This window comes from Falco punctatus (assembly GCF_963210335.1).
Source record: "Falco punctatus genome assembly, chromosome: 9".
Lineage (NCBI taxonomy): Eukaryota > Metazoa > Chordata > Aves > Falconiformes > Falconidae > Falco > Falco punctatus.
This window is the reverse complement of record NC_137589.1, coordinates 24,700,874-24,720,263: the sequence shown is the minus strand read 5'-3', so window position 1 is coordinate 24,720,263 and position 19,390 is coordinate 24,700,874. Positions and strand designations below refer to the sequence as shown.

The following is a 19,390-nucleotide window of genomic DNA, read 5'->3' as shown; positions in this document are numbered from 1 at the left end:
TCAGTCTTAACACACACACATTTCTGTTTAAGAAAATGACCATTTTTAATACCTAATATTATAGAAGAGTTCAGGTCCTTTTAAATATTTTTTGAAGACTACTTTTTGCAAAAAAATATAAACCTTATTTCTGTAAGCATCAGTCAAAAAAATTGTCCTGTTTTTGTAACTTCATAAACAAACTTGTAGCTACAGTGAAGTACCAACAGGAAAAAAAAATAATTTGCTTGGAGGTGTGTCCTTAAGAATATATCAGAAGTGTTTTAGCCTTAAGAAGCGGTGCTTGCCAAAAAACTTATAGCCTTTTGTAACATCACATGTGTCCCAGTGAAGACAAGGCAACACAGCCAACTTACCACTCTAAGTTAGGAGAAAATACTGTCCGTGAATTGTAAAGGCCTCAAATACTGTGGTGAACAGAACTACAAGTTCAGAATTACTCAGTCTACTTGCGTGTTCCTGTATTCATTACCATCCTTTAAAGGCCAGAGTTCAGAATTTCAAAGCTGATAACTGTTGTGTAATCTTTTGGCATTAGTAGGATTTGTCTCTCTTAAGCTGATAGGCTCTTTTTTTTTTTTTGGTTGGTTGGTTTGGTTTGGTTTGGTTTTGGGGGTTTTTTAGTTCAATAGTGCATGCCCTGAAATAATTCCCTGAAGTGTATTTCCTGGGGCGGTGCTAGGGTAGGGGAATAAATGTGCCTGAACCTAACCAAACAGGAATTATGTATTAAAGAATATATGATAAAATAACATAAATTCAGAAATGCCACAACCTTAAAACAGTGTGTATCCAATATTAAATCTCTTATCATATTTTCAAATATTTACAATTATTCCAAGAGCTGCAGCTAATGCAAAGACAACCTCCGAGAAAGTACCCAACGCAGTAAAATGAGAGTTAATAAGTGTTGTATGTGAGCTGATAAAATTGTGGTGGTGTATTTCTTCATTGTCAGCACAAATCCTTGTTTATTAAAAATTTAGCTTGAAGGAAACTTTAATTAATTACAGGTTCAGTAAATCCTGAGTAGGATTCTGCTGTGGTATGTTTACAGTGAATGGCCTTCATGTGCCTGTGTTTCACTTCTGTTCTCTCTGCTACCTGACAATGTGATTTATGGCTGTTGTTTTCTACTAGTCCACTGTTTGCCCTCTAGGAGGGATTGGTCTCTTGAGCCTCCATAATAACAGCAGCACTTTCACAAAACATCTTTTAATGACAACAGTGTAGCATTCTGTAAGTCAGGCTAATTGCAGACATACCCTATTAATTGCAAAAACTCGGAGAGGTTACATATTTTACAAGCTTTTAATTTGAAATCGCCCGAGATGATTTGTCTTAAGTGTTTGGGTAGAGATGACTACAATATTCTATGATAGGCCATTGCTGAGACTCTAGGACATGATTGCAAACTATGGGCAGTGTACCAGGTAAAATTAAGCTTTGGGTGTCCACCCCTGCCTAGAAAATGTACCCTGTCTGTAACATAAATTGTTCTAAAGATTACATATTTTCTGGAGAATCGTAATGTCAACATTAAATAATGTGTCATGGCTTTTTCAGGAGAGGATAATCAGAAAGTAGAAATTCTTGAACAATTAAATGCAGAAGAGCTTTTTGGATCTTGCAATATGTCTGAGCAAGAAATTTTACAGGAAGAGATCATGGACTTTTAACACCATCTGAGTCTTTGAGATGGATATTTCCCCTTCTTTTTTGTTGGGTTTGTTTTCTTGTCTTTCAGGCACTTCCAGTAATAAGGGGATTGTCTTTCCTTTAGCAAATTCTCTGGTGGCTCTACTTTTTTTTTTTTTTTTTTTTTTTTTTCCTTTGGGTATGTATGTTTCATCCAGAATTGCCGGCCCTCCCATCATCTCCTGTTTTAAGTCTTCTAGATTTATATGTGGGGGATAAATATAAGAAAGATGAGTCTTGAATACTGTCAGTGCTGTGGAGTGTTACATCGACTGTCCCTGCCCTACATAATTTACAACTATAAAGGCTAGTGAAACTTGGGGAAAGGATATAGCTTACAAAAGAAAAACAAAATTTGAAGATTTTAAACAAATATATTAATCCTATTAATGAGAAATGTTGAACAGAATTTAGGATTAACCAAATAGATTCTTGTGATTGTTTTTCAGTTTTTCACTTGTTTAATTTTCTTCTAACATTCTAGATCTTGCATGCAGTACATAAAGCTAGGTTTGTGAGGTGAATATAGAAGAACTTGAAGAAACCAGTTTTTTTAATCAAATTTGTTTGTTCTTTCAGAGATTGCCTTTAAAAAGAAAGAAAGAAAAACAACACCCCACACACAAAAACACTGTTTCCTTCTGGTCGATTTCTGATCTGTTATAACTCAGTAGTCAAGTGCTTCATTCTTTTACAGATGAGCTAAGAATCATATAATTAAAATCTTGCCTATACTTTTTTATTTTGCAAAGTAAATTATGTGCTTTTTCAAAACTTTTTCTGTATATATTGGACTGTAAACCTGTAGTTCAGTAGGTCTGAGTTTTCTGTCTCACTATTACTGACAATGTGCACTTTTTGCTTTTAGGTGAAACTAATTCATGAAATTGCTTCATGCCATGGAATTTTAATTACATCTTATTCATACATTCGACTGATGCGGGATAACATCCACAGCTATGACTGGCATTATGTGATTCTGGATGAGGGTCACAAAATCCGAAATCCAAACGCTGCAGTTACACTTGTATGCAAGCAGGTACTTTATAAAAAAATAAATGAAAGATTTTAAGCGCTCTGGGGGGAGGTTCCATAATCTAATAGCCTGTATTTATCATAAAGATACACGTTTGACCATTAGTAAAGAATAAAAGCATAAATCAGAATGGTCTGTATTTGACTTTTAATTTACTTAACATATTTATTGAGTTTACATCAGTAAAGTTACAGAAGTATGATAGAGAAAAAAAATCAGACAATTTAAATTGTCTAGTAATTTACTGTCAGGGATAAATTGTGTCAGATTGCTGGTATTCATTTTCTGCTAACAGTTCATGGACAATATATTGTAGAAGGCTGTTTATTTCAGGAATATGAGGCCACATATTTTAAAATGAAAATTAGTTGATGGTGATACTGAATATCCTGTGAGACAGGAGGGAGGTTAAACCATGAACCATGAAAATAACTTTCTTTTTGTTTTGTTTTTAATTAATAGTTCCGCACACCCCATCGAATTATCTTGTCTGGCTCCCCTATGCAAAATAACCTAAAGGAGCTTTGGTCCCTCTTTGACTTTATATTCCCAGGGAAACTGGGAACACTACCTGTATTCATGGAGCAATTTTCTGTTCCAATAACCATGGGAGGATATGCCAATGCCTCTCCTGTCCAGGTAAACGCATCAAAAATATCACCTTGCTTGAAGGAAACTGTTAGGTTGTTTTTAAACTCACTTTTAAATACACATACTACTGGATGTTATAACTAACTCAAAAGAGAGTGGCACATGTGTTTTACTGCTCTGTGTGTATGAAAAGAACTGCTCAACTAAATGAGACCATTTCATTTATACAGGGATATAGCTTATACAAGTTTTTCTTGTCAAAAGCCCTGAAGTTTAAATCATTAGAAGTATTTTATATAAAGATAAAGCAAATTGGAGTGGGAGGTGACTGATCTTGTATTTCGATGTATTTAAGTAGAACTTTGCTGTTTGATATCAAGCGTTGGCAAATTATGCAACAGAGAGCTGAAATAGGTATTGGAAGTCTGAAAGTAAATAAACTACTTAATTTTGAAAGCAAAAATTCTTTGGAAAATTATTTTGAATAAGTATTTCTATTAGTCTTTGTCGTTGTGGTTGTCAGTATTTATGCCTTTAAACATTTTTTTAATTAGCTGATAAATAAATTGTCTGCATAATAATCTGCAGACTAAGTTTCATATAAATGCTAATAAACTTATATCCTTTTAAATATTCTTTGTGGTGTTTTGCACACATAATTTCTAAAGTTTTATTTTCTTTTAAAGTACTTCTCTTGTCTAAAGCTTCCTAATTTACTAAATTGGACATCCAATTTGTTTTTTACATATCAATAATTTATTATATTCTTTGTTTTACTTTAAGAGAAATGAAGGTATTTTTAGCCATTATGTACAGTTAATACCCATCTCACACATCCATTACCCATTATAGAACCATATGCTCCATTTAAGGCCAGAGTGACCTTTAGTTTCTGTGATCATGGGGATTTTCTTGTACTGATTTTTTTTTTTTTAATAGTCTCAAGTGAGCACTAATCTTCACTTATTGTCTAGTAACCACCATTGCTGCAGGCTTCTTTGTTGATCTTCAGTATATGTATTAGCAATTTTTCATGAGGTTTTGGTTCTGTGCAAGTTTATACTCAATTCTTGGATTGGTTTCTAGAAGACATTTCATTTCTGGTCTCTTTTAAAGTCCACTAAATTAGGAAAGATAAATTAGTGGCATCTGAGGAACGCTTACTTATTCAATGTGATTGTTACTAACATGAATTTTATTGCAGTTCATGTTTGTGTTGAATATGTAGTTGTACATCCACATAAATCATAAACAATCTCATTTTATTAGGATTTTCCTATTACTAATTATGGAATTTTGCTTGTTGATAAAATTAATATCAAGAACCAAAACACAACTTTTGCTTTTTCTTCATTTTTCAGGTTAAAACTGCATACAAATGTGCCTGTGTGTTACGGGACACCATAAACCCCTACTTGCTGCGAAGAATGAAAGCTGATGTAAAAATGAGCCTTTCACTTCCAGATAAAAATGAACAGGTTTGCTTATCTTTAGTATTAGATCTGAGCCCTCTCCCTCCACAAAATCTGGTCTTTCATGGACATTTGGAAATAATTTGTGCTAATAGCAGATTAAATACTGTTTAAACAAAAGATGTAGAGCTTTCAAATTGCATGTGCTTTTCACCTGTGTTCTAAGTATTAAATGGTCATAGTTTTGCAGAGTCTGTACAAGTACACTCATCTAAAACACAAAGTATACATGAAGTGTAGTCAGGTCTGCTTAACACTGTCCTAGGTCACAGGTGCATGCAAATGAGTTGTCTGTGGCGGGTTTCCTATGCTGTATCTCTTGGACACTTTAATGTGTTTCCTGCTGTTAAAAGGTTAATTTGGGCAGCAAATAGTAGAGAAATACTTGATGGCAGTTGTTCATGTTGCAGGCTAGCTGGCCTGCACATTCTAATAAATTTCCAAAATATTAGCCTTTGATCTAAAAATTATTTGCTCTACAAAGAGGTGGGGTATTATTTAGGAAGCATGTTGATTCAAAGTAGAGGAGATTGATTCTAAGACAATTTCAGTTGTTTAAAAAATATTTTCATAGAATGGTTTGTGTTGGATATGACCTTAAAGATCATCTAGGTCCAACCCCCATGCCATGGGCAGGGGCACCTTCCACTAGACCAGGTTGCTCAAAGCTACATCCCACCTGGCCTTAAACACTTCCAGGGATGGCACATACACAGCTTCTCTGGGCAACCTGTGCCAGTGTCTCACCACCCTCACAGTAAAGAATTTATTTATAATATCTAATGTAAATCTTTCCTCTTTCAGTTTAAAGCCATTCCCCCTTGTCCTGACACTCCATGCCCTTGTAAAAAGTCCCTTTCCAGTTTCCTGTACCCCCCTTTAGGTGCCGGAAGGCTGCAATAAGGTCTCCATGGAGAACTCCTCCAGGCTGAAAAACTCCAACTCTCTCAGCCTGTCTTCGTAGGAGGGCATCTCCAGCCCTCTGATCATTTCCGTGGCCCTCCTCTGGACCCAGTCCAACAGATCCATGTTGCAGGCCCTAGAGCTGAACACAGTACTCTGGGAGGGGTCTCACGAGAGCAGAATAGAGGAGCAGAATCACCTCCCTCAACCTACTGGTCATTCTTTTGGGTATAGTTGGCTTTCTGGGCTGCAAGCACACATTGCTAGACCATCATGAGCTTTTCTTCAACCAGCTCCCCTAAGTCCTTATCCTCAGGGCTGCTCTCAATCCATTCTCCACCCGACCTGTATTTGTGCTTGAGATTGCCCCGACCCATGTGCAGGACCCTGGCCTTGGCCTTGTTGAACTTCATGAGGTTTGCATGGTCCCACCTCTCATGCCTGCCAAGGTCTCTCTGGATGGCATCCTTTCCCTTCAGCATGTCAGCCACACCACACAGCTTGATGTTGTTGGCAGACTTGCTGAGGGTGTGCTCAATCCCAGTGTCCATGTCACCAGCAAAGATGTCAAACAGCAATGGTCCCAGTACCGACCCCTGAGGAACACTACTTATCACTGGTCTCCACTTGGTCATCGGGCTGTTGACTGCAACTCTTTGAGTGTGACCATCCAGCCAATTCCTTATCCAGTGAGTAGTCTGTCTGTCAAATCCATGTCTCTCCAGTTTAGAGACAAGGATTTTGTGCAGGACAGTTTCAGACGCTTTGCATAAGTCTAGGTAGATGACAAACTTCCTACAAATACTCACTTGTAGGAATTATTAGATTCTTCTGCCATTCGGGTTTCAGTGCTTCAGGTTTTCTTGTCCTCTCTTCAATGTTTTCTTTCCTCTCTTCTCCCTCTAAAAGAGACGTAGACATGCTAGTCTGTAAGACAGTGCTGAAAAGTACGTTATAAATGAATAGGCCATACTCAGTTTCTGCTGTGCAGTCTAATGATCTCTTCTTAATAAAATTTTGAATTTCTATATACTTTTTAGAGTCTGGGATACTTGCTCTAAAGAGTGCGATCATAAACAGATTAAACAAATTGATTTTTGTTCTTTCAGTCATAGGACACTACATAAATTTGACTTACAGCATAGTTGGGTGCCTTGCAGAATGTGAGGAAGTGATTTTGTTCCATTTTAGCCCATCATACCACCTGAAAAATCATTATATGCTCACACTGAAAGTCTGATGACAGAACAGATTACATGTGCTAACCTTCCCATGAGGTAGTAAGAACTTGCAACTTGTGAGGGATATGAAAGACACAGTGGGAAGTATTTCCTGTAAACATAGCTTTGAGACAATGCTGACATTGCATAGTTGCATCATTAAAACTGGAAAATGGCAGTGCTTCCAAAATGAAAGCAATTTGAGGGGAAAAAATAACTGGGAAAGGGCACAGAAAAACTCAGGAAACCCATCTTACATGATTATATTCATTCTCTAAAAACTCTTCAGGTTTTTTTAATTCTAACAATTTCTGCCCTGTATCTTTTCAGCATTTTAGTGTGTCAGACATCTTTAAAACTTCATGGTAGCACATCGTAAAACTTCAAAATTCACTCTATTTGGCGTTTACAGGTTGGGCTTGAGTGGTTCATTTGTTTGTTTTGGTAGGTCCTCTTCTGCCGTTTGACGGATGAGCAGCGTCAAGTCTATCAAAATTTCATCAACTCTAAAGAAGTTTACCAGATTCTCAATGGAGACATGCAGGTTGGCATTAATTAAGGTTAATGACAGGTAGTTTGATGGATAAAGTCATGGACTGACCTTTGCGTTCTTCTAGCTGCATTCTGAGCAGAAAGGGAAGCACACACACTCAGCTCAGTTCTGCTTTTGTGGATGTCTGCTCTTTTTTTTCTCAGAAATGTTTCATGGAATATGTAGTTAGTGATTCATATGTAGCGGCATGACCAGATAAAAATAGGAATGGAACGGGCTTTGCAACATGTTTGTGATCTTGGGAGCAAATTACAGATCTTGGGAGCCAAAAATGTGGATGACGTGCTGTAGGTAACTTTATGCATGCTTTTAACCAATTGGAAAAAGTGAAGCAAAGGAAGAATAATTTCTCCTGAGACTACAGTTCAGGTATGATAACTTCATGTTGCAACAGCTGATGATTTCACAGAGTCTTAACATACAGCAGAGCAAATAGCAAGCATATTTGTTAGTGTCTTGCTGGTCACTTCAACATCTTTTGCCTCCAGCCTCACAACCTAAGTGTTGAAATTGCTGTGGCTGGGATGACAGTGGTAACTGAAGTACAGTTTCAAATGCCTGTTGTTGCCTGTGTAAAAAGCCTGCTATTCCCTGTGACTCCTACATTGCACACGTTTGGTCCATTTGACTTTTGTATGCATGCAGTGGACATTTTTCACTCCCCTTTTTAGCTCCAGGATACAGATCTATTGTTTATAAGAGGAAAAGTAATATGTCTTAGTTATTATAAGTGATCTACCACATTTCCTTGTCTTGTGAACTGTGAAATCCCTTCTCCCCTCACCCCCAATGGCTCCAGCTAGTTGTATGATCAGTACAGCCATGTATATAGCAAAGTGGATGTTGACCTTATCACTGTTTTGACTTTTTTATTTTTCTGTATCTCACGAAGGTATACTGGCCGAGTTTTTTCAGTTGTCTGTCCCTTTTAATTATCTCGATGAAAGTTATTTTAAGTAGCTTGATCTTCAAGAGAGGGCTTGTACAAGCCTATCTGCAGGAACTTCTACAAGATGTTACAGAATGGGCTATCATGTTTGCTAGAGTTTTGAAAGTTTTGAATGGTAAATGTGAGTGCTTTTATTAGATGTTTTGCGATGACAGCAGTGGATCCCAGCTGAAAAACAAAAACCCCATTGTACAAACAAACCGTAAATTATGTGTATGTTCATCCAACTTGTAGTGATAGAAGACTGAGGGATTTGCTGCTTCAAGCTAGTTCATTTTTATGAGTGCCTATTATATCAGAAGAATAAATAACACTTGTAATATTATTGAATGAATAACTGAACAGAACCCTTCAAATGTGGCATCAAAAGTGGCAATTTTCAGCTTCATATATTTGTTCAAATATGTTTACTCCATCTGTTCTTTGTTACCATGCATTCTGGTAGGTATACTTGCTGTCATCAAAGTCTGGCTTAAGTTACCTGCTAACATGGTGGGGATTCGCAGGAAGGACACGGTAATTTCAAGTAACAAGCTTGGTGTAATTTTTCCTTTTGGGTAGGAAAAATTTGACTTTGAGTTACAGCTAGGGACTGCTTTTGCTAATGTGGAAATCGTTGTAGAATTCTCTTAACATCATCACCAGAATAGGCTCACAAGAACATAAAATTTCATTGACCTTCTCTTGTACTAATTTTTCTGAAAACTTCCCGTGAAACGAATACTGGTGTCCATTGGCTTCTCTAAATAGCAAATCACTATTAAAACCAGACTTCTTGATGATGACTGTATTAATCCACTGCTGATTATATGGGTTGTGGTTGAGAAAAATAGATACAAGTATTTGTCAAGAAAATAAAAGTATTTTTCTCCTGTATTCTTTAGATTTTCACAGGACTAGTAGCTTTGAGAAAGATTTGCAACCACCCTGACCTCTTCTCTGGTGGCCCTTGCATTTGTAAGGGTGTACAAGATACTGAAGAGGAGGAAGCAGATCAATTTGGATATTGGAAACGTTCTGGAAAAATGATAGTGGTAGAATCCTTGCTGAAAATATGGCACAAGCAAGGTCACAGAGTATTGTTTTTCACTCAGTCAAGACAGGTAAGATGATCAGATTGTTTTTAATTTTAGTTGCTACTAAAACTACAAAAGTGCCTTTGTGTGTCCCAACAACACTTGTAATTAGAGCCACCTTTTGTAGTGTCATTCTCAGAAAATTAACATCTTTTGGAAAAAAAATCCAAAATGACTACTGTCTTTGGAATAATTGGAGACCAGTTCCAAAGCTCAGTAAGAATGATAGTGTTGTGGCGCTGTCCAGATTCAATATGATGCATCAAAGTTTATATCAGTTGTACCCATGTTAATACCAGGCTGAAGCAGTGGTGATGTATTCATTGTCCCTGCTGTGTGGTTTCAGGATAGAATTAGTAGTCAGTGTGCTTGCTGTGTTTAGTGCATGTGCACGTCTAATCCTCAGAATTGCGTGCTTTGGGCCAGTAGCACGGACAGTGACCTTCGTTTGTTTTCCCTATGTATTCACCATTTTGTCTTGCTTCTGTGGATTCCTTTCATATGCTGCAGCATTTACCCTGTTCATTGTCTTGAGACCATGGCTCTGGGCTTCTCAAACCAAGCAGAAACATTCCACTCATGTTCAGCAGTGAAAGAACTACTTTCTTCTTTTCCTCCAATTACATAAGTTAATGAATTTTCTGCTCATTTAAGATTCAGTTGGTTTTGGTTGTTACCTTGTTTGTTTGATTGGCACTGCAGTCAGTACCAGAAATTCTTATGACTTGATCAGACAGTTGCTCAGTCTTTATGTCTGGATTTCATTAATTTTTTTCCATCACAACAGATGCTGCAGATACTTGAAATCTTTGTGAGAAGCAGAAATTATTCCTACCTCAGGATGGATGGCACCACAACGATAGCTTCCAGACAGCCCCTTATAACAAGATATAATGAGGTGAGATGTTGCATCCCACACACTAATGCCTATTAGTGAGTATGGTTCATTCCTCTTTGGGCTGTTTTTAAATAGACTACTTCAGGTTTGAGACACAAGACTGGGGAGGTCAGTCAAATGAACCCACTTTCTTTGTGAGAGGGTAGTGAAAAAGTCATCGCTCATTTCACACCGAAGTTGGGTTTTCTGCTAAGAAAAATGCCGTTGAAAAGAGGGAAAATAGAAATTTTATTGGACAATAGTAAATGGGATTTAGATCAAACTACTTTTATTTGTCAGAAGAGATATTAGGCAAACAAGGAAATATGTTGCTTCTCTTGGCTTGCTTTGCACCTTTGCAAATAATGCTGATAAAAGAATTCAGGAAACAAAAATTATCTTGTACTTTGTTAATTCTTGCTTTAGTAAAGTCTCTCTTGTGTTATAGGACAAATCCATATTTATTTTTCTTCTAACGACTCGTGTTGGTGGCATTGGAGTTAACTTGACTGGTGCTGACCGGGTTATTATTTATGATCCTGACTGGAATCCCAGTACAGACACACAGGTGAGTTTGGCTCATTGCATTCCATTTACCAGCTAAGTTGAAATAAAACTGAAGACAGAATGACATTTATCTCCTCAAATAGTATTAAAGCACTATGTTGTTCTTCCCTAAGTTGCTGCTCCCAGCAATGGTCGCTTAGGGTGCAGTTCACATTATGATTACTCTTGTGGCAAAACCAATTTAAGTGGTTCCCACCACATCCTCTTTATGCTGTTATACCTTACCACTTCAATATTGTCAATTCATATAGTCTGTTTAGAGTGCAGCCAAAGAAACAGTTGAAACTGCCTGGGTTTTTTAAATAAATAAACAAACTAGATGTTTCTGAAGAGAGAGTACAGCTGTGCCAGCTCTTGATTAAGCATGGCTGTTCATGGTGGCAGTGCTGGTTAAGAAAAGGAGAACAAGCGTTGCTTAAATTGGCTTTGTCTCTAAATAATGATATGTCACTACGCCCTTAGAAGCTGTTAAGCCAATACCTTAAAGAAGTTGTTCTGTATCTGATGGTGTGATGCAACTGTGGTTATATCAGATCTCTTAACAGTATATGAGGCTTACATGTTTGAGAGGAAAGAACTATTTTTTATGGAAATCCTACATAGCTCTGACATCTGCAACTGTGTAGTCTGACCAAGAGTGGTTCATTTTAGCGATCGGTTCAAGATGTTTGTAGGAAAGCTTTCAGCTGAGAAAAAGAAAAGTTCAATGTAAATATGTATATTAAAGCTCTATTGTGAAATAAATCCCTTTTGGAATAAGTATATGAAGTACATATCCTACTTGTTCTAATTTTAATATAATCTATTTTCTGAGATTTTTTTGCATAGATGTCTTGTACAATTAGAGACTTGGCTTTTTACATATGTAAGCTTTCTAAATTGTTTTCCTCTTCTGCCAAGTTAATTGTCCTAATGCTGTAGAAATACCACAGCTATGTGACTTCTTGAACTGTTTCTTAAATGTCCAAACTAGGTATGAAGAAGTGGTATCAATAGCTCTCTGTCAAACATATGTCTGATGCTAATATCTGGTAACCAAACCTTTTGTGTTCCAGGCTAGGGAACGTGCTTGGAGAATAGGCCAAAAGAAACAGGTGACTGTGTATAGGCTTCTCACTGCAGGTACTATTGAAGAGAAGATATACCACAGGTCAGTCAGAACAATTTCTTGGATACAGCTGTATGCTCAAGAAAATGCTTATAGTGAATCTGAGGTGGTGTAACTCTGGCATTCCTGTGCATGTGCACCCATGGCTTCTAACCTCCAACCCTGGTCATGATGGGCATGGAAAACTCTTTACAATATCTGCTGAGAAATGGTCCTTCTTCTAATATTAGACTCCCAGCTGCAAGGCTGTGCTGCTGCCTCCTCAATCTGTTCCAGCAGCTGTGTCCAGCTCATCCAGAATTCACTGGAAATAACAGAGTATAAGGCATAGACAGGAAAAAATGAGCCCCTTACTCAGAACATGAGACTCAGCAAGTCTGCAAATTGAAATCAACAAGTTCTTTATCCTGTCCTTAGGATATAGAAAGATGAATGTGGTACGTACATCCATTTACTACTCTGTACACCCAATGTGATTTTATTCCAAAGTAAGAGAATTAAAACCCAAGAACCACCAGTTACATTAACATTATTTATTTGTGAATTCCAAATGAATATACATGGTGATCCTCTGTCTAGGCATTACTCCTTAGAACTGGACGCAGATGAACGAAAATCTCTAAATAATGAAATACCCACACTTATTGAATGCCTTTTTTAATCTGCTTTACCTCATGGACACAAAGCATCCACTGTTGGTTGGCTTGTGTCCTGGCATACTTCTGTTTGAACAACGCTGACCACATCAAGGAAGTGGGCTCTTCTGACAGCATCAGATAGTAATTTATTTCCAGAACAGTGCAATGAGCCCTGAACTTTAAACAAGTTGTCTTTTCCCTTTGCATGTGTGTTCTTCCCTGCAAATATGTGATCATGCTTGCAGGAAGATATGAAGCTCAGTTAATTCTTAAAAACTTTATAGTCTTCTAATGGGTGCACTACAGTAACTGGCACCTATGTTTGAACTTAGTTTTTGCCAGTTGGATTTAAAAATAGTTTCCCCGCTTAATGCCAGCAGAGCCAAAACCATCATAAAAAACTTGTGAACTAATTTCCAGCTTTATTTAGGGATGTATTTTTTGTACAGGGAAATACTGCCTAGATCTCACAATCAAAAGCTGTGTGGTACAAACATGGCATAGAAGTAGATTTACCAATACTAGAAGACTTTTTGCAGCTTAGTTCTCCCCTAGATTTATTCCTTTCAGTCCTCTAGATGGGAACTTTTTTCCCCTCCCTCTCAACCACAAGTCTGATGTCCCTTTTCAGTGGTTGTCATCCAGGCATCGCCATCAGACTGAGCTACTCTGCTGCTTTTGATTCCTCCAACCAATCAAGCCATTAAAATGTTATCATTTTAACAAGTTCTTGTTTTTCTTTCAGGAGCTTTCTGATAGTTTTATTGTAATATATGCATGCTTTTCAACTTCAATGGACAAAAAAAAAAATCTAGCTGTGAAGTTATTTATTGCTTAGTTAAGGGATGTCTCATAGGACATTTCAGGATGGTGGTTACCTGTTGTGTTATAGGGTTGTTGCAAAACAATAAATCCCTGTGTTTAACAATTTAAAGGGTTGTTTGAAAGTTACTAACTCAAGATTGCTTTTTGGAAACTAACATAATCTTTCCACTGCTTAATTGTTCTGCAGGGTAACGTTTGTGCTTACACAGTTTTCTGTTTAAGTACTGTATTCAGTACTTAAACATAGCTAGACATTGTTTCATGCACAAAGTACTCTTTTTTTTTTTTTCTTTTTTTTTTCTTTTTTAGACAAATCTTCAAACAGTTTTTAACAAACAGAGTGCTGAAAGACCCTAAGCAGAGACGCTTTTTCAAATCCAATGACCTTTATGAACTTTTTACACTGAGCAGTCCAGATGTGTCTCAGGGGACAGAAACAAGTGCAATTTTTGCAGGTACATATTTTTTTTCTATTTGTTTAAAAGAGAAAATGTTTTAAATGTTTGATAAATGGACACTAATTTAATTCATCCCTCAGGTACTGGTTCAGATGTTCAAGTCCCAAAACACCAATTGAAACGGAAACTTGAAAAGCAACCTGATAATGACACTTCTAAAGGTGATCTCCATCTTATGGAAAGCAGCTCACCAAAGTACAGCAAGCCATCCAATTCCTACTCAACCACCTACATGACAAGTTCTTCTTCTAAAGCAATAGAGGCAAGTGAGGACACCAAAGGAAATTTGGAAGCCTTTGACCAAAATAGCTATGCAAAAGATAATGCACAAGCTGCTACTAATATAAATTCATTGAATGGAAGCAAGGAGGAAAGCTTGGAAAGAGCTGACAAATCTATGTCCCGGTCATTGCGAGGTGATGCAGGGTCTTCAGAGAATGCCAAATGTCTGAATGCCGTGGTGGCTGATGAAGTACATGGAACAGCTAATGCAAATAACAGGGGAGATTTTAGCCTTATATGTGGTGCAGTTGGATCTCCAGAAAAGCATGTTGCTAAACCTGAAGATGGGCAATTGGATAATAATCATCATAAATGTACCTCGAAAACAAAGCACAGGGTGGGTATGCTGTCACATGAAAGGCACAAAGATAAGTCTAAGAAGAAACATCACAAAGATGCCAAATTTGAAGGAGAGCGTATTCCTCATCTAGTAAAACAAAAGCAGTACAGAAGGGAGAACAGTGAGGCGACGGAGGAAGACTCAAAGAAAAATGATGATTACGTGTTGGAGAAACTTTTCAAAAAATCAGGTAACCCTTGTTATTTGGCTGCTCAACAGTGACACAGTTCTTAGAGAGGTATGTAAGATGCAAGTGACTAAAGAGCAGTTCTGGTACTGTAATGGTTAGAGCTACAATAAAAAACGGGGTTTACCTGTTCTGTTACTGTAGTGAAACATTAAAATACTCATCATTGAAATCCTCCAGTTATGAATGTGCTAATTACTTTGGCACACACGTCAGAGATCTACAGCATTCCAGAAACACTTCTGGATGTAGAGGTAATGCAGTGTTTCTTCTGGAAATAAAGACATAACCAGCCTTCATTTGCACAAGCGTTTCGCTTCTGTCCTGTCCACAACGATAGAAATTATCAGTTTACCCACATAATTGTCAAGTCTGTTGTGAGTAATGACCTCATCAGCACAGCAGAGGTGGTTTGCTGTCAAATTGGTTGCCTAACTGGTAGAAGGGATTGCCTAACTGATTGAAGGGTGTTCGCTTATTAGAAATAACTGTACTGAAGTGCTGAATATAATCAACCTGCAAAAGTAAAAATGTGATTGAGGCATTCACTTAAATGGTGAATATTTAGTTTTACAGATAACCATGTAAATTATCAGATGTCCTGCTTCACCTTTTCTTGTATCTTCTGGGTTTTAGGAGTACACAGTGTTATGAAGCACGATGTCATTATGGAAGCTTCCAGTGCAGACCATGTGCTGGTGGAAGCAGAAGCAGACAGAGTGGCTCAGGATGCCTTAAGAGCCTTAAAAGTCTCTCGACAGCGATGTTTAGGAGCTACTTCTGGTGTGCCAACCTGGACAGGCATGAGTGGTCTTTCAGGTGCACCATCAGGAATAAAGTAAGTTCAATTCTCACACTGCTTTTCCAAAAATAGAAGGGTTCCTTAGGATGCTATGGATTTATCTTTTTTTTTGGTTTGTTTTTTTTGTGGGTTTTTTTTTTTTTTGGCACTTGGTAGTTGCAGTCACATGTATCAAAGTGGAGTTTTATGGGTTTTATTTAATAAAGACATGAAGGCATATTACAAGCCTAGGAAGTCCATTCTGAAGTACAAAGAAAGCATTATTGTTGCACAGCTGAGGAGAGAGAGTTTGGCAGAGGGCTCTTGAGAACCCTAAAGCGCAAACCCAGTCAGTGTCTTTGGCAAAACTATCCTAATCATTTTGAGACGGATGTTTTACGGAGTTAATTCTTTTGTGGGTTTTTAGGAGTCGGTTTGGTCAAAAAAGAAGCACCTTGATGCTTTCTTCACATCCCACTTGTGCATCACCTGCAAAGAAGAGCAAGGTAAGAAACACAAGCTAACGTTTATCTTTTTTTAATAGCTAATATATGTGAAATGCTTAAATTTATGCAACAAATATGATTTATACTGTAGATGTTCATACCCATTTGTTGTATGATTATGTATAATTCTAGAAATTTTAGTCGCCCATGAATTTGATATTTCATGTTTTAATACAGCATCTTGCTGAAGTTTGATTTAGATACAGCAGTCAGAAATTGCCACATGATCGGGTTGCCTCTCAAGACCAGCAATGCTTTTCTTCTGCTTGCTCAGTTCTAAAGTTGAAACTAGAACATATTATCTCTTTATTGTGTTTCAGACGACAAGCTTCTGAGTGTTCATGTTTGTTATTTAAGTCAAAACAGCAGGCAGATATTATTTTTTTTAAAACAGACTCTGTGGATCTCAATATCCAGCTTTCTCCATTGTATGTTTATTTGCAGGATGCAGATACAATAAAGAACGAAAACATAAAGAACTGTACTTCCAATGGGTACTTTGATGGAAATTCTGGAAGACCATCATCCAGTGCACTAGATTCTTCATCTTTACTAGCTAAGATGAGGGCAAGAAACCACTTTATTTTACCACAACCCACGGGGAATGAGGGAGATGAGAATCATCAGCAAGCACCCACCCCAGCCCTGAGTTCAACAGAAGGTGGTGAACTGCTCGTGAATATGCGTAACTTCATAGCATTCCAGGCCCGAGTGGATGGCGAGGCTAGCACTCAGGAACTACTGCAAGAATTTGAGTCTAAGCTGCCTGCAGCACAGTCCTGCACCTTTAGAGAACTTCTCCGCAATCTCTGCACCTTCCATAGGAGCCCGAATGGTGAAGGTGTCTGGAGGCTAAAGCCAGAATTCCGCTGAGCTTTGCCAAGGGAAGGCACTTGTCTGTGCATTCAGCCACCACTCTCCTTTCAAAGACTTGGTGTTTGTCTTTTAAAATGAGGAATAATTTCATACTAATGATTTAATAATTGACTTGAACAGTCGGTGTCCCAACACTTGTTGCAGGCTTAGAGCTAACTTAATTTCTGATTTACACTATTTATATGAAAGTGCCATCTACCTCATAGATGAAACAATACAAAGTATCAGCACCTTTTCTTTAGAAGAAATCTTAGTATGAACAGGATGAAGAGTATATACCAACTTTTTATTGCAATAAGAACCATGGATGTTGCCATGGGTTGTAAGACTTTTATTTGATTTCTGTGAAATTCCAAGAACGTCTTCCTCAGTTTTCTGTATGTTACTTGAACGGTCATGGGGTACACAGTGTACCAGCAAAAAATAGAGATTATAGTGGTCAGCATGAGAGATTCACTTCTGCCAACAAGTGCATCAAAATCATTATATGACGCTTACATCAGTAGCGAGAATTTTGGTTTAATGTTGATGCCTTCATTGTTGCCAGCATCTAGCAATATGCTATGTAACTTAAATCGCTAACTGACTTTAGAAATAATTCTACTGCCATGGAGGTTTAATCACAAAAAATGGAAAATCTGGTAGGACATTGAGATAACTGACAGTTAATAATTATGGAAAACTGATTTACACCATAATCGTCAATTTGGTTATAGTTCCATACATCACTGGCAGTTGCTCGGTACATTTCTTGGCGTATTTTTTACCACTGAGGTGAAAGTAACTGTTATGTTTGACACAGGTTGTGGACAGGTAATTGAAATCCCATTATGTCAATTCATGTGTCTCACTGTAATTTACGTAAAAAAATTTCCAGTTACCACTTAAAATTTTAAACCTTGACAAAGACTGAGGTGTTAGTTGGTCAGAGGGGGAATGGTTTCATTGTATTTTACTAACCGTAATCGCTTTAGGCCAGAGACATAATTAGAGCATATACGGAAGTTACAGTTCATACCTATTCTGTGGACAGGGAAAATGTCATTCTTCCTGTCAGTCAGACAAGCTCAAATACCCATTTTCTTCCAAGGAATGAAGGATTGGATTATTTGTAGCAAACCAGAGTACTCCATTGGGTCTGTCTTCAGGGTATTAGTGTGCTACGTAAGGAAATCTTAAGTGTGGGGGGGAAATGGATAGATTTTGAGAAGAAAACCATGTTCATGCAGCAGCATTAAATTACTGTATGGCTTAAACTAGGAACAGTTAAATATGCCTAATGTCCTTCCTGTCCCTAAGCTATTGAGAAAGGGGAAAGCTGAGCTACTTTTAATTCTTTGTTCAGTGTGAAAGTATCTTGTTTATTTCGAGTTGAAGTACAAATATTGAAAGATAAATGGTGAAGCGAGAATATAAACTGTATCTTTGTTCTCCTAAAAAAAGTCTTTAAGATAATTCCAATGGCTTTTCCTCTTGATCTAGCTCAGTGCTAAACAATCTGTGGAAATTTGCAGGAATTGGTGCCTCACTGTTTCACTAATGGTTCACTTGGCTTTTCACAGACTGGAGTTTGAGGGCAGACAGTCCAAGAATTCCTTTTCCTCGTGGCATTTGGAGATGGGAGTGTTGCACCTTTTCCTGACATCTCTTTTCTGATCCAATCTGTATTCACTGACACTTAGTCTTTCAGGAGAGAGATGAAACCAAGAACTTAGACTGCAATTACAAAACATTTCAAAAACTGTATGTCTTGATATGACTTAAAATGGAGCAGTAGAAGAGTAAAAAAAAAAAAAATTAATTTTGCTGTTCTCTCCAAAGCTATAGGGAATTTTAATTGGTTTTGAGTGTCGTGTCCCCATGCATCGCTATGTCCCAAGAACAAACCAGGAATTCAGCTGTAAGCAAAGCTGCTGTTGTCACCTCAGCTGTCAGTTCTGGTGTCCTGCTTTATTTACTACTTCCAATCTTAAATACATAGTTCTTGTACTAAGAAAAGCTTGCAGCTTCCTGCTGATCTGATAATGTAAATGGACTTGCATGTGTTTTTTAAAGCTCTTTGGCTTTTATGGACTTATTAAAAAAGCAAAACTAAAAGTCTGTTCTAGAAGTGTTCTTTGGGGATGAGGGGAAGAATGGGGTGGGAGAACCATCTTTTCCTGTATAGTGTGGCTCTGACTAAATGATTTGCATTATCTTTAAGTATATTTCCATAAAATATTTTTAAGTATTTAAGCTCAAAAGTGTGTGATTAAAGGTCTGCAGGCTGATTTATAGATAAAAGTTGTTCTGGAATATAATATAGCTGCTATACATTTTAAAGTAGAAGAGTTATTTCAGAATAATCCTAATTTTATTCCATAAAGCATTTTTTGTTTGTTTTTTGTTTGTTTAGCTTTACTTGTCGCAACCCAAAAGGAGCTATTCAGGACAACCTCCCTGCCCTC

The 19,390-nt window shown here is 37.4% G+C and overlaps 1 protein-coding gene across 2 annotated transcripts in view; it reads left to right on the top strand.

Annotated features, from left to right (window-relative positions):
- The window catches only part of ERCC6 (ERCC excision repair 6, chromatin remodeling factor), a 51,143-nt gene extending 32,103 nt beyond the window's left edge, over nucleotides 1-19,040 (top strand). For both annotated transcript variants that reach the window (XM_080401558.1, XM_080401557.1), the window contains exons 10-22: nucleotides 2,567-2,737; nucleotides 3,197-3,373; nucleotides 4,687-4,803; nucleotides 7,369-7,464; nucleotides 9,307-9,525; nucleotides 10,286-10,396; nucleotides 10,824-10,943; nucleotides 11,998-12,092; nucleotides 13,823-13,968; nucleotides 14,052-14,783; nucleotides 15,417-15,618; nucleotides 15,989-16,067; nucleotides 16,512-19,040. In XM_080401558.1, coding sequence (XP_080257684.1) covers nucleotides 2,567-2,737; nucleotides 3,197-3,373; nucleotides 4,687-4,803; nucleotides 7,369-7,464; nucleotides 9,307-9,525; nucleotides 10,286-10,396; nucleotides 10,824-10,943; nucleotides 11,998-12,092; nucleotides 13,823-13,968; nucleotides 14,052-14,783; nucleotides 15,417-15,618; nucleotides 15,989-16,067; nucleotides 16,512-16,940 — 2,694 coding nt within the window. In that variant the 3' untranslated portion in view covers nucleotides 16,941-19,040. The remainder of the gene's footprint in view (nucleotides 1-2,566; nucleotides 2,738-3,196; nucleotides 3,374-4,686; nucleotides 4,804-7,368; nucleotides 7,465-9,306; nucleotides 9,526-10,285; nucleotides 10,397-10,823; nucleotides 10,944-11,997; nucleotides 12,093-13,822; nucleotides 13,969-14,051; nucleotides 14,784-15,416; nucleotides 15,619-15,988; nucleotides 16,068-16,511) is intronic.
- The last annotated feature ends 350 nt before the right edge of the window (nucleotides 19,041-19,390 follow it).